This window comes from Mustela lutreola, chromosome 5 (genome assembly GCF_030435805.1).
Source record: "Mustela lutreola isolate mMusLut2 chromosome 5, mMusLut2.pri, whole genome shotgun sequence".
NCBI lineage: Eukaryota > Metazoa > Chordata > Mammalia > Carnivora > Mustelidae > Mustela > Mustela lutreola.
In genome coordinates this window covers 99,010,158-99,025,133 of record NC_081294.1, presented here as the reverse complement: position 1 = coordinate 99,025,133, position 14,976 = coordinate 99,010,158, and the positions used below count along the sequence as shown (strand labels likewise).

The window sequence follows — 14,976 nt, the reverse complement described above, 5'->3', positions numbered from 1 at the left end:
GGTAGACAAACATTTCAAAAATGTTGGAGAAGTAATTATTTACTGAATATGCAATTGGGGCCAAAAATTAGACCTTGAAGTGTAATTTAAAGCACCATGCCTGCCTCCATAACATATACATTTCGGTATGTTCAGAAAACATACAGAACAAAACAAACAAACAAACAAGCTGATATATCTGCCACATTCAAAGTCTCCTCTTTGGAAAGATCAATATTTAAGATCACCAAATACTTGTAACTGAGTTCCCCTCTTCATAAATCATATGCATATTATTGGATACATTCCAAAGATAAGACTTGATTAGAGGGTGAAGTCTGCTAGCCCTGACTAGTATTTTCCAAATATCCTCCGTTACTTTTTTTATACTAATGTGCAGAGTAGCATTTTGGGGTATGTTTCTTTTATATTTTTAAACTTATTTTTAATTTACATACTGTAAAATTCATTTGAGTTCTAGGAGCTCTGACAAATAGAGTTGTGTAACCACCACCAGAATTAAGATACAAAACAGTTCTTCACACCCCTCTCCCAAAAATACAGCCTTGAGTTAGGCTGTTAAGATAGGTTCCTTCCACAGATGGCTAGCCTCATTTATTATGGGTTAATTCTTACCACCCTTGCTTGCCAGAGGGTCATATTTTCTGGCATTAGCTACCTATTCTAAGGCCTACCTAACAATATGTTGTCATTCCCAGAGATAGACAAAACTAAGCTTTATAATATGCATGTTTATATTTGCTTAGCTAGAAGGGGCTGTATCAAATGTACTTCATCTACAAACATAAAACCAAAAAACAAACAAAAAAACGTTGACATATATTCTAAGGATAATTCCCCCAAAAGAAAGGAGGAAAAAATTTTAACATTCCAGTTACAGCTCCATCCACAAGAAATATGTTAGCTCTGAGGGTTGGGAAAGAAAACTGCTAAGTCACATCTCCAATTCATTTCCTTCCTTTAAATGGGTCACGAGGGCAGAGATAACCCCAACACCCTAGCAGCTGTTCCAGGGCCCAAGTCGTTATATTCACTCCTGCTTTCCAGAAACTTGACCTAGGCATTAGCACTTTCCTAAATGAGACCCACATCTCTTTATTTATTTTTTTCCACATCTACTTAATTTATGCACGTTAATAGCTAAATTTGTCACTGTTTTAATAAGACCTTTTTGGTGTACATGTCAATATATATGGTATATATGCATACTCAGCATGGACAATCTAAACAATGAAAAACTAAATGACTTTAACCATGTAATGTCCTGGTGATTTCTAGAAACCTAAGAAAATAAATTATGTGAGTTCAATTAACTGTTTTACATGTAAATAGGTCTCATGACCAATTAATATCTTCTGACCACCAGGCTGTAGGCTGACAGATTACTTTACAACAAAATGGGAGGAATTTGGGTTTATAAATTAAATAAGGGGCACAAGGCCATCCAGAAGGGCCCTACCTGGGATCTTGCTAGCAGGTAGCTAGCAAGTAGGTAGCTGGTTACCTCCTTTTGGGTTTATAAGTTAATTAGGTTTTATTAATTGGGTTTAATTAATTTATTAATTGGGTTTATAAATTAATTTTGGGTTTATAAATTTGGGTTTATAAATTAAATAAGGGCCACAAGGCCATCCAGAAGGACCCTACCTGGGATCTTGCTAGCAGGTAGTTAGCAGAGGTAGCTGGTTACCTCTTTTTAGGTATACCACTAATCCAGGGTGTGACAAGGCAGACAATTCCTTTCTTTGGAACATATTGCCTTATTTGCCAGCTGCATAGAGACCCTTCTATTCCTGCCAATCACAGGAATACAAGACTGAATCCTTATTTGCCAAATATACACAGATGAAGAACTCAGCAATACAACTACATATATCTTAAGACAATAGTGTTCCATCATTACAATGTTGAATTCTAAGGTTCGAAGTTCTTTTGTTATCAAAATCACAAAGAACCAGGTGATCCAATAACATCTCACTTTGGAGGAATGTTACAAAACTTTCTTGCATGAACAGAATCCACATATCTCTCATCCTGCCTTCCTGATTCCTTCCCCCTCAACACCCTACCCTTTGCTTCTCTTAGCACTGGTGCTTTATCTTAAATGTCTCCTCAATGCCCACCTCCTCCCTGCATCCATCTTTGTTGAGAGCAGCGCTCCAAGTAGACCACATAAGAAAGTGCCACTCTCTCAAGTCAAAAAGGAAGCCAGTGCCTCCAAAAGCAAGATGTAACATTTTCCAATGAAATGTGGAAAGCTCCAAGGAGTAAAGAATGTGAGAGAATATTTTTCCATAAATTTCAAGATGAACAAAAATCAGTGTTACGGAGTTAAGGTAAGCAGATCTGCCTCTGGCATGCTGACTCACCATGACTCTTCTGATACCATTTACTGGAATGACCTTAGATTCGAGTGAGAACCACAAAATACCAGTAATTTTATCTGGGGAATATTTATATTTTAGTGCAGTAGGTGAATTCCTGATTAAAGGGCATTATTAGAAGAATTTTTTTTTTCCCAAACTAAATGTGGTTTCATCGTAGGCCTTGCGTTTCTAATTGGTCCTTATGGTTCAGAAGGAGATTTTATTTTTGTTTTTAAAATCTTTTCATTCCCCAGTTCCTCATCCCTAACTCTTGTGGATAATACCCACGAACAAAGACATCTTAAGTCCCAGATTCTTCTAACACAGATCAACCCAGTATTTTCCTCCTGAAATTATTCGCTTCCTGATTTATAGTCCATTTGCCTTGGTGATTTGAGTATACAAGGAAGAAAGTCAGAGACATTCTCGGACAGTAGCAATGAAAATTTGTGATTATTCTAAACCTCCACACTCACTTCACAGCACAAAATGTGGACTGCTACTACCCTTCCAAATATCTTCTTTAGATGGAAGAGCACAGGGTGACTATTTAGTCTTGGTCTAGGTTTCACATTCTTGATCCACGCCTCCCCCAACCTTTTTAAAGTAGGCTCCTTACAGGGCTTGACTCACACCCCTGAGATCAAGGCCTGAGCTGAGATTAAGAGGCAGATGCATAACTGACTGAGCCACCCAGGCACCCCCAAAGGTCTGTCTTTCTAGTCACTCTTGCCTGTTGGCCTTTTTGGGCATCTGTTTTCCAACTGGGTTGCAGACCCTTATAAAGCACTTTGAGGATGGCTCCCCAGCATTAGCTTCCATATACTTTGCATCCTGGAAATAGCCAGGATGTAGGGCTTACCCTGATTTGAGGATCAGGTCAGGGAAGGCAGCCCTTGGAAACTGAGGAGGGTAAGAAATAGCACACACAAGGTGTATATTTCAAGTTCCTCCCACAATAATTATCTGAGAGTTTATGAGTGTGTTCATGCTCTGATTAGGGATGGCTCAAAAAGTCATCTGCAGGCTAAATAAAGATAAAATTATACATTGAAAAGTTCCATATGGAGACTAAAAACAAGAGCTTTCCTCCCTTCTCTCAACCACAGCAATTTCTTGAGCATTTCCTTGGCGTCCGGCACTTGCCGGGTGAACAAAACAGACCCAGTTCCTAGCAGGAATTGTGAGAGTCAGTTGGCCACTGTTGGCTCAGCACTGTCCTAAGTATCTGAGACTTGGGGTTTGACAAACAGATCCTCCTGTCTCTGGGAAGGTGACCTCTGATATTAGACTAGGGGCAATCCTTCAGCTTCCCACAGATTGGCTGAAGACCTTACAAGCCACCATATCCCTTTGGTCCCCACTCACCAAACCCATCTGTTCTTTTTTTTTTTTTTTTATCCCTTAAGAGATGTACAATGCATAATTTCACTTTTTATTTTGAAAAAAAGTTCAATTTACAGAAAACTGCAAGATTACATCTGCAAATGAAAGAGACTTTCATTTCTCTTAAGAGATGTACAATGTATACATGTATAAGTATTTATTGAACAAATCATTTAACAGTAAGTTGCCATCACCATAATAGGAAAGACAGTCAGAGAGAAGGGATGGGGGAGTAGTCTCAAACCAGAAGTTTGATCCCCACACTGAATGAATACCCGTGTCCTGACCTCACCCACTGGCCTGTTGTAGTGTGGTTCACATCTATGGCTGTGACAAGATCAACTCAGGGTTAATGAGTCCAGTCTATGTTCTGACCTGCAAAGCAGAGACCCAGAGGCTGACCAAGAGCTTCAGCATGGAAAAGAGAGATGCTGTCAGTCAGCATCAGTCTACCGATCACAACAGCAAACCTCCCCTCCTGTCTACTCTTTCTTACCCCTCGAGAGTACCATGCTATCCAGTGTTTAACACACTTTCACATACATGCTCTATTTTAAGTTTCCAACAACCTAGTGGGGATATCCCAACTCCCAAGGAAACCAAGCCCCAAAGTTAACTTGCTCAGTTCCTCATAGCTGCTAACACAAAGAATTCAAATCTAGATCCTCAGCCTCCAAAGCAAAGCTCCAAACTATTCCACAGGTGGCTATTTTACAATTTCAGTTCTTCTTTTTTACATATGGTCTTGCTCATCCTAATGGGGAATGGTCTTACGACAGGCCAGTTTTCTGGGGGAAGCCATGGGTTACTGGCCAGGGGAGGGCCTGCAGTTCCCCAGTCGTCTGCCTTTGACCAAGATGACTGTGTCACTCAGATCTCTCTTGCCGCCTGAATGGGAATCCATTCTTGCCACCTGAATGGGAATCCCTATCTGCCATGGATGCCTGTGGACTTATTTTTAGAAATAGAGGGGAGTCTGTGGGTGGTCCACACTGAGGATTTCTAGGAGTTTGTTAATATTTTTGTAGAGGCCAGAGTTGTAAGTCAACTGATTTCAAGATAAATTACCTCCTGGAGAAAACATCCTTTCCCTGTTCTTCCCTTCAACATTCCCCACCCCCAATGAGTTTGCTTTTTGTGGTTTTCTTTTTACCCCTTAGGGCTTCTCCTTAGCACCCTGTGCCCAGAAGACAGGGATATTAATAACTAGCAGCAGCTATGGCTGATTTCTCTCTCAAGAGGACTGAGAGGAAGCAGATCCAGTTCTCCTTGACCTCTGTAGGGACTGCTAGTATCCCTTAAGATCTTTATGCAGAGGGGACTGCTGTTTTAAAGTTCTGGGAAAATGCCTGTGGATGGATCTCAATGCCTTTTTAAAGCTCCTGAATTAATGATTTTATTCCAGAATAGGCACACGACTGTTTTAGGGATAGGTTATGTATACACACAAGTCAGAAACAGGAGAAAATTGTAATCATATTAAAATAGGGAGGAAACTAAAATGCATATACAGAAAATCTCTGCCTTTGGGGACAACAACTCTGTTGATGTTTAAAAACACAATATCTCTGTTCAACAATGTTTTTTTGCCTTACTAGGGTGATGGTGATAAAATGCAAACACTGAAAACAAGTATGCTTTTGAAATTAGTATTGTATTTAAAATGTCACTTCTAATACAGTAAAGTGACTCAATTAGTAGACTATATCACAACTAAAAACAAAGATACTAAACAAAGGCAAAAATAATATGTATATACCAAAACACCTTCTATTTCAAAATTAGGGGTAACATCCATTTCCATGTAAGTAGCTTTCTAGTAGAAGATATAACACTGGTATAGAGATACCAGACCTCATTAGCCATGCATTATCTAATACCTGCTTAACAAGAAAATACACACACAAAAAGCTAATAAATTCTGGTCAGTGCTAAATAAGCAAACTCTTGCTCTTAATTACTAACTTCCAAACCCATGGAAAGAAGATAAACCACCACATAAATACAAAGCAAAGATTAATGCCATTATTTTTTCATTTTCTGATGATTTTATGTAACAGTTTTAAGTAATGCCCAAATATTCATATAATACAAATACCTATTTTTTCTCTCAGTTGGTTCATCTGTATATGGAATTGGTAATCCAATGTAAAAAGACCCATTTTGTTTTAATTGTGCTTCAGTTTTCAATCCTCCCATGAAGACACATGTGCAATTTGGGGACTATCTAGGTCCTTGTTAATCTACATTTGGTCCATCAAGGACTGAAGAAAATCAGTAGAAGCTGTTGGTTCCCTCACCCCTGGGACCCTCACCCTACATTGCTCAGCATGTAGCCATTCTCACAGGGCCAGGGCCCTAGGTATCCTATTCAAACTCAGAGGACTTCAGTACAAAGGGCCTCCCTGGAAACATGGAGTCAGGACCACTTGGTTCTTTCTACCACTATCCACATGCGGAGTGTAGAAAAATGGCAAGGAGACACGTGAAAGGAAGCAGAGTCCTTGGTTTACACTCCAGCTCACAGGCTCTCCCCCACATACCTGATGCAGTCACCAGGATGCAGTCAGTAACCGGCTCAGCAACGAAATGTCACGCACCTCAGGAATCACTGAAAGTCAGCCTTTACCCGGACACCTGTGTGAAAGGAGGAGAGGCAAGTACAGTTTTAGAGATGCCCCAATCTTGGAAATTTGCACCTGAGGTTGCTCCAGGTGGAAGATGAAAATGCAAAAGTTGCCAAGGGGACTCTGTGACATGGGCTTATAGGCTTCTCTGGATCCCATTGACCTCATCCACTTGATATACCCCGGCAGCACACCTTGCTTGGAGTGGGTAACTCAGAAAATCTGAGAGCCCAGTTAAGCAGGCAAATCTCTTCACCTGTGTGGACCTGAGTACTCCCCACCCTCCAGAAGCCAAGACCCCCAAGACAGAGAGGGGTAGGGGAAATTGGTTCCTTCAGAACACAAACAACCCCAAAGACAAATATAAGTCACCACTAACAGATGACAGTTCCATCCAGGCTATCAGAATGGGTCCCAGTTCCGACTCCTGCCCTGACCAGCTGTGGGCTTCAGCATGCCACTTCATCTGTCTGGGTCTTGCTACCCTCATTTTTTGTGTGTGTGTGTGTGTAACTTCATCTTAAGTGGGCACCATGGCTGGTTGAACTCTCAGGTTTCTTCCCAGTTCAGTGTACTCTCACACCCTCCCCGCCAAACCCCAGCTAGGATTCTGTGGCTGTGGATTTAGACTGAACCTCTAGGGTCCCAATCCAGGGGGCCCGGGCTATCCAGGAAATGGGTCTGTAAGGGGGAAAAAAAAATCATACTTCAAACAGTCCTAGGATAAGTGAGGGTCAGTAGTAAACAAGCATCACTCTTCATAAATTAGTACTGATACATAGCCAGAACCCTTCAGGGGAAAAAAGGGACTCTTTTTTTAAACAGTAAGTTTCTTTCTCTTTAAAGGAAAATTGCCAAGGATGCAGAAGGAAATGAAGATGATCAAAGATGAGGATGTGCACTTCAGTTTGGGTGTGAAGAGAGCCCCCTCCTTTCCCCACTGCCTGCAGCCAGTGGTTTCCCGAGGGAAAGCTCCCCAAAGGCACCCCTTCCCAGAAGCTCTCCGGGGGCCTTTTTCCCAATTTCGGTATGAGCCTCCTCCGGGACACCTAGACGGATTCCCGGGGGTCTTTGAAGGAGGAGGGTCCCGGAAACGGAAGAGCATGCCCACTAAGATGCCGTACAACCACCCCGCGGAAGAAGCCCCTCTCTCCCTCCACTCTGAGGAGAGCAAAAACCAAGGCCCTCCGAGCCTCCCTCTGCTCTTTCCGCAACCCCCGCGCCCCAAGTATGACTCGCAAATGATCGACCTGTGCAACGTGGGCTTCCAATTCTACCGCACCCTGGAACACTTGGGGGGCAAGCCCGTCAAGCAGGAGCCCGTGAAGCCCAGCGCCGTGTGGCCCCAGCCGGCCCCTGCCCCGTTCCTGCCCACGCCCTACCCCTACTACCCCAAGGTGCCCCCGGGGCTCATGTTCCCCTTCTTCATGCCCTCGGCCTCCCCCTTCCCCTTCGGCCGGCACACCTTCCTGCCCAAGCAGCCCCCGGAAGCGCTGCTGCCGCGCAAAGCCGAACCTCCGGAGAGCGAGGAGACCAAGCAGAAAGTGGAGCGGGTGGACGTGAACGTGCGCATCGACGACAGCTACTACGTGGACGTGGGCGGGGCGCAGAAGCGCTGGCAGTGCCCCACCTGCGAGAAGTCCTACACCTCCAAGTACAACCTGGTCACCCACATCCTGGGCCACAGCGGGATCAAGCCGCACGCGTGCACGCGCTGCGGGAAGCTCTTCAAGCAGCTCAGCCACCTGCACACCCACATGCTCACCCACCAGGGCACACGGCCCCACAAGTGCCAGGTGTGCCACAAGGCCTTCACGCAGACCAGCCACCTGAAGCGCCACATGATGCAGCACAGCGAAGTGAAGCCGCACAACTGCCGCGTGTGCGGCCGCGGCTTCGCCTACCCCAGCGAGCTCAAGGCCCACGAGGCCAAGCACGCCAGCGGGCGCGACAACATCTGCGTCGAGTGCGGCCTCGACTTCCCTACGTTGGCCCAGCTCAAGAGGCACCTCACCACGCACCGCGGCCCCATCCAGTACAGCTGCTCTGAGTGTGACAAGACCTTCCAGTACCCGAGCCAGCTGCAGAACCACATGATGAAGCACAAGGACATCCGGCCCTATATCTGCTCCGAGTGCGGCATGGAGTTCGTGCAGCCCCACCACCTCAAGCAGCACTCGCTCACCCACAAGGTACTGTGGGCTCCGCGGGCCCCGGGGGCGGGCACTTGGGGAGCCAGCTCAGAGCCCCGGGTAGGGGAGGGGTGGAGGGGGCCAGGGGCCCTTCGCTGCCCTCCGCTTAGTACTGGAGGGGCAAGGGGCTGCTTCCCTGAGTCCTCACCTTTTCCTCCCCTTGGTTGAGACACCAGCAAGCAAGTCCTTTCCCATCCAGCCTTCTAGAGTCTAAGATGGGCCTCGAAATAAATAATGTGGCCAGTTTGGAAAGGAGGGTGAGGAAGGCGGAAGGAAAGAACAGGTCCTTGTGCTGTTGCTTCTTAGCCTCCTCCAAACCCTAAAATTAGGTGTCTGGAAACCTCATCCAGGGCACTAGCACGAGTGTGTTCTTAGGCTTATTTACCCAAAACCAGCTCTGTGCCTGGGATATACTCATCAGAGCCTTCTTCTAAATACTTCTCTTGGTCCTTTGCTGCTGGAGCAGTGGCTACATTTTGGGTTGTTTCTCCCTTCGCTGTGAGAACTGCTTCATATGCATATGGCTCTGGGTCCAGCAAGGCCTGTGCTTCCCGTAGCAGAGTCCCCAGCTGGTTGCCTGCAGTGCCCTGTGGTGTCTTTTGTGGGAGACATGAGATAGCATCCTTCTGTTTGCTTTGGTTTCATCGTCCCTGGGCTCAGGTCTTTAAGGGGGAAATACAGGCCCAGGGATCTAAGCTCAGCCTAGACTGCAAGCAGAGCTCTGGAGTCAGGCAGGATGAACTAAGGCCAGGCCCCAGTTGTATCCCAGAAATCTTACCCTGCTAAGCTGACTTGGGTTGGCTTCGAGCTTCCCAGAGAGGAACTTTGCCCCACTGACCTCTACCCTCACACTTTTGACCTCAAGTGGTTTATTGGCAGAAGAGACTTCTAGTAAGCCAGCGTTTCTAAAGCACTCTTTAATTCAGAAAGGTCAGTGGAGGACTTTGCCCAGCCAAGATAGTATCTCTACTCTGCCATAATGAGTTTCATTTGCTAGGCCAGGACACAACATGGGCATGTTTTGGCTCTGCAGCAGAAGTGAAATGGGTGGCTGCCTTGTGGGTAGTATACCAACAGCTTCTGCCCTATCAAAGGCACCTTCCGGACAGGAGGCACCTGCCTAATGCAGGAGCCATCAACAAAGAAACTGTGCTGAGATTCAGCCACAAAGAGGACCATATGCTGATTTCAGGGGCTCCTACATATATGAAAAGGAGCCAAAGATGCATTTTGGAACACAAAAAAAATCTGTAAGATAGTAGAAAATGAAGTAAAAATGGACAAAACAGCCTGGTATCTGAAATGTCTCATTTGAATTAGGAAGCTAAACACATTTTAATCCACAGTGTCAGCAAACAATGAGAGGTAGTATTTATTGAACACTTGCTGTGGCACAGGTGCTTTACTTCTCATTTGATCCTGGTCAACAACTCTAAGAGCTACCAGTGGGTATCTTTTTTTTTTTTTTAAGATTTTATTTTATTTATTTGACAGAGATCACAAGTAGGCAGAGAGGTAGGCAGAGGGTGGGGGGAAGCAGGTTCCCTGCTGAGCAGAGAGCCTGATGTGGGGCTCGATTCCAGGACCCTGGGATCATGACCTGAGGGGAAGGCAGAGGCTTTAACCCACTGAGCCACCCAGGCACCCCTACCTGTGGGTATCTTTGCTCCAGACTTGCAGATGAAGGCACTGAAGCATGGAACAGTCACCCAGAATCCGGGAGTCCAGCTCTTGAACGCTCTGTCAAGTGTCCCCCTTCTCCTCATTTCCCTCCCTCACTTCTGACAACTCCCACGGGCTCTCTCCCTGTGCTATCACTGATCCTCTTAGTGACACAGTCACTTCCTTTGTTCCCCAAGTTGTGTCCAGCCTTCCATTCACTGGAGTTGTAGGCCAGCCTACCTGTGAATTTTACTTGGGACACTGAATTCTCTTTAGAGAATTCCAAAACCAGTGATAAGTAGATTCTTCTCCTTGGTTGCAGGATAATAGAATCTTGAGAAGAAAGATGCTGAAGAAATGTTTAAAACCCATCAAGAACATAATTTTTATTAATTTTAAGATTTTAAACTCATGGCTTGAATATGCAACACATTGTTAAAATTCATCTTCTTAGGAGGCCATTAAAATTTAGGTCTCTTCCTTACCATAGATTCATACTCACCTACAGTCATCTAGACTCAAGAGTATTCCAGCTGGTAAGAGTCCCTGATTCTCATGACCCACCACCACATCTTGAGATGAGGGAAAGCCATCACCAGGAAAGGCCACGAAACTTGTCTGAAGTTACACAGCCAATACATGACTGGGCAGAGACCTGGACTCACCCTTGCATGCCATGGGCTCACCAGAACTGAGGGCTATTTTCTTATCATGGCCCACATTAAAGAAATGGACATATAGGCAAAGAGCCTCAGAGCTAAACTTGGAAATCCTCTCTCCCCAGGTCACTAAGGATACCAGATAATATGTGTTTTATAAGGTACAGTTATTAGCTAAATAACTTGTTATAATCCTGTAAACAACCTTGGTTTTAACGCCATCATTCTCTAAGTTTTCCTTTTGTGTTAAGATGGCTTGCAAATGTCTTATCAGGAAAGCACTGTGAGTCAGGGATAGATAATATAAGCTATGAGTCCCTGGGAGTGCTTTCAACTGAGGGCATTGATGCTTAAGTATTCAAACACTTCTCCATAAACAGCAAGGAAAGTAGAAAGTCTCCTTCTGTCCTGTTTTCTAATTCAGAAAGCTGTCCTCTGCTAAATTTCTCTATAGGACAGAAGCTAGCTGAGCTGAGGCTCCATAGCCAAATCACGTAGAGGTCACTATGACCTGTAGGAGCCCAGGAGACTATTTCAAGAGGTGATTATCCAATTGTAATTTATTCAAGTGTGCATATGAATTGTTCTTCTGGGGTTTTCAAGTCCATTAATGAGAAGGCAAGGAAACATTGGTTTTCATGTGAGAAATGACGTTATCACTTGAGGAGATTTTATTTTTCCATTATCAGGAAAGATGGATTATAGACTCATTTCACATATCATTCCATAGTGCTCTTACCAAAATCCTATGAATGCCCAGAACTGTTACTGTAGAATTAACCCCTGTCCCAGCAGGAACAAGAGTTGTAGCTTTCTTTTCCTCTAAAGTTCTGGCTTAGTTCCTGGTTTTCAGAAAACAAAAAAAGAGTACGTAAGCAACACTTTTCAAGAAAACAGCAATTCACAAGGCTAATGCCACACCATTTGGGACTCTGCATCTGTCACCAAGCTTTTCATGGACTTGTGTGGCAAAGAGAAAAATGAAGGCAAAGATTCTGACGAAAGAAAGCGAGTTACCTGCTAACCACAGCATGTTTGGAATCTTGCTTCCCTCCAGGGCGTGAAGGAGCACAAATGCGGAATTTGTGGGCGGGAGTTCACTCTGTTGGCCAACATGAAGAGACACGTGCTGATCCACACCAACATTCGCGCCTACCAGTGTCACCTCTGCTACAAGAGTTTTGTGCAGAAACAGACCCTCAAGGCACACATGATCGTCCACTCTGATGTAAAGCCTTTCAAATGCAAGGTGGGCAGTGGGCCCCAGGAGGGATACGGGAGGGGAAGGACTCAGAAGGTTATGCTAATGCCCTGGGGGGAGAATCTCTGGGAAACTTTCTACTTGCTTCATCAGTGGGGTCACCCAGGCTCAGAGTAGGTCTGTGGCCAGCCCCAGGCCCATCTGCTGCTCTGCTCCTCCTTGCACCACCTATGCTCACACCAGGCCTTAGCTGGTCCCTGAGAAGCCTGCCCTGTTTGTCTCACTGTGGAATCAGACTGTGCAGGGGAGGAGGGAGCTAGTAAGGGAGATCTGAGGACGGAAGGCCCATTTGGGGAATGAGGTTGTTAGAGGGCGAAGGTGATGCAGAGAGTTCCCATTCCAGAAAGGAACAGTTGGGTATAGTCCTCTTCTTACAAGCCAATGAGTAGAATAGAGAAAGGAGTCAGAGAGGCTTCTAGCACTGCCCCTCCCTTCTCATAGCTCCTCTCTTGCCCTCCTGTCACTTCGACTGAGCCGTGTAATTTGAGGGCAGGTCTCCCAGGCAAGATGAATGAGATTCTGAGGTTAGCCCCTCTGATGACCTTAGAAATACTTGTTTGGGTCAAGGTGAGAGTAGTCATCTAAAGTGTTTCCCATTTGTTCCTAAGACCATGGAGGGCAAGGACTGAGCACCTTCATTAAAATGTCTGTATCACGTTAACTTGTTGGATTTTTATTTTATCACATGGGAGCTGGAGATTTGTAAAACTCAAGACAATGACTGGTATTACTTAGAAATGCTTGGGTTTTCCAGACTCTTCCCCACTCTTCCCATCCCCTCACTCTTCCCCTTCTCCACCTCCAGAGTGAGAAGGAATTTTGCTGAGGATTGGGTAGTTTAATTCAAGGAATGTACAGACACGTGTCATCCCCATGGTGAAGAGAGAGCGGAGGGGGAAGGAAAGGGGAATCACAACTTCAGTTGGAGCCTCTCTGTTTGAAATGAAGTTTTTCTTCTTAGTCACTGTATGTCTGATGGGGTCCCCATGATATGCTCCATCCATCCAAAGGGCTGTTCCTGCTTTAATCCCTCTGTAGCATGTCCCCTGCCCCCCCCCCTTGAAGGAACCCCCTGCGAAGCAAACTGCTTTCCTGTGTTGGCCGCTCCTGGACAGGGTGAGAGGGGTCAGGAACCAGAGCTTCCCTAGACCTGTATGAGCATTCTCTGGAGGTGGGGGAGGGAGGTTTCTCCCTCCAGCCCTTTCCTGCCACCCACTTGTGTTTCCCCTCTTTTCCTTCAAGTTCCCAGTGGTTTGAAAGTCAATTTATGTCCATCTTGAGTGATCTGAGCTCAAGGGGGAGGAAGCTGCCTGCAGACGGGGCTACATAATTCATAGTGCCTGGGGCAAAATGAAAATGTGAGGGCCCTTGTTCAAACATTATGAAGAATTTCAAGGTGGTAAACTCAGGACTCTTCTGAGTTGGGGCCTGTGTGACTGCATTGGTCACATGTCCATGGAGCCAGCCCTGACAACATGAGCCTGGGGATTCCACCCACCTCTTTGCGCTCTCATTAGATACCTTGATTTCCCTCCCACTTCCCACTTGAGCCCTTGCTTTTAATGGAGCTGTTCCTGCCTGCTAGGGGTTTGCTGTCTCCTACAGTGGGGGTGCAAACAGGCTGTCGGTCACTCCTCATGCGTTACACTGAGTTTACTCTTGGGTTTTAAGCACGAACTGGGTTTTCTATCTTATCAACCGGTGGCCAAACATGTACCTTGTTAAAACATGAAGGGAGTCATGCTTGCTGTCCCTTCCATACGTGTTTAGTCCAACCAACTCCCACTTCTACCTCATCAATTCAGGTCCAGCAGTAGTGGTTAAACCAGGTGGAAAAATCTCTCTGAGACCAGGGATATGTCAGGGAGCACAGCAGCAACAGGAAAAGGGCTTACAGGCTGGGTTTGACCTGCGGATGCAGAGGCAGTTCTGTGTGCCTACCTCAAGGGCCTCAGAGGGGCCTGGAGGATTTCTTGAACCAGGTGGTATCTGAGGGTTTAGAAGGTTCTCTCTGGTACCAGTGTACAGAAGATTGCACATGGTAGTGCAAACTGGGCCCAATGATCAGTGAGCTAGTCCTGCTCAATGCTTTATGCCTCCCCTCATCCTCCATCCACCCCAGTGATGGTGCACCATACAGGGCTCAACAGGCACCTGAAGTTCCACTCCATGGTTTAGAAACTCAGTGTGACCTCTCCTTGAGCGTGCATTAGGCTCTGGATGCATACTTATACCACCAGCTTCCACAAAAGAGTCCTGCAGGATGAAATACCAGCTCTGAGATGATGTACAGTTTATATTCTTCAGTGGCAGATGGGCCTGTTGTGGGAATGAGATGAGTCATCTGCAGAAACCATCCTGGTTTTCCCAGGAGACCAAACTATGGGTCAGGAGGCTGCCTAGGAGAGTGTATCTATCTGTAGAAAAAATAAGTTGTTGTTGAAGGGTATTTTGTCAATCAGTTGGCTCTTCTCCATTCTTAGACATCTCTGAAACAAGAACAGGTGTCAGTCACCTCACTGAAGAGCCTTCTACCTCCAGGAAAGTGTCAGAAGCATCTCCCTTTCCCCATCTCCCTGTCCCATGTTCCTGCCAAGTGCTCCCCTGGTTGGTATCCTCTTTGTGTCATCACCTTTCTTCATTTCAAAGGAATTTCAGCACATGTCTGAGTTTCTAGAGTATGTGACAGGGCTCTGTGTGTTTGTAAACTAGCTCCAGATCCCACTGGAGGACTGGGTCATCTCAAGATGGTGTCTGCCACGTGCTGGAGGGCCATGTGCTCATCACTACAAAATTCACAGCCAGTCAGAGATGGGTGGCTGG

General features: G+C 45.7%; 1 protein-coding gene across 3 annotated transcripts in view; it reads left to right on the top strand.

The window, feature by feature from the left end:
* Nucleotides 1–14,976, top strand: part of ZNF366 (zinc finger protein 366) — a 66,962-nt gene that overhangs the window by 40,058 nt on the left and 11,928 nt on the right. For all 3 annotated transcript variants that reach the window (XM_059175208.1, XM_059175207.1, XM_059175206.1), the window contains exons 2-3: nt 7,226–8,571; nt 11,950–12,141. In XM_059175208.1, the coding sequence (XP_059031191.1) occupies nt 7,240–8,571; nt 11,950–12,141 (1,524 nt within the window). In that variant the 5' untranslated portion in view covers nt 7,226–7,239. The remainder of the gene's footprint in view (nt 1–7,225; nt 8,572–11,949; nt 12,142–14,976) is intronic.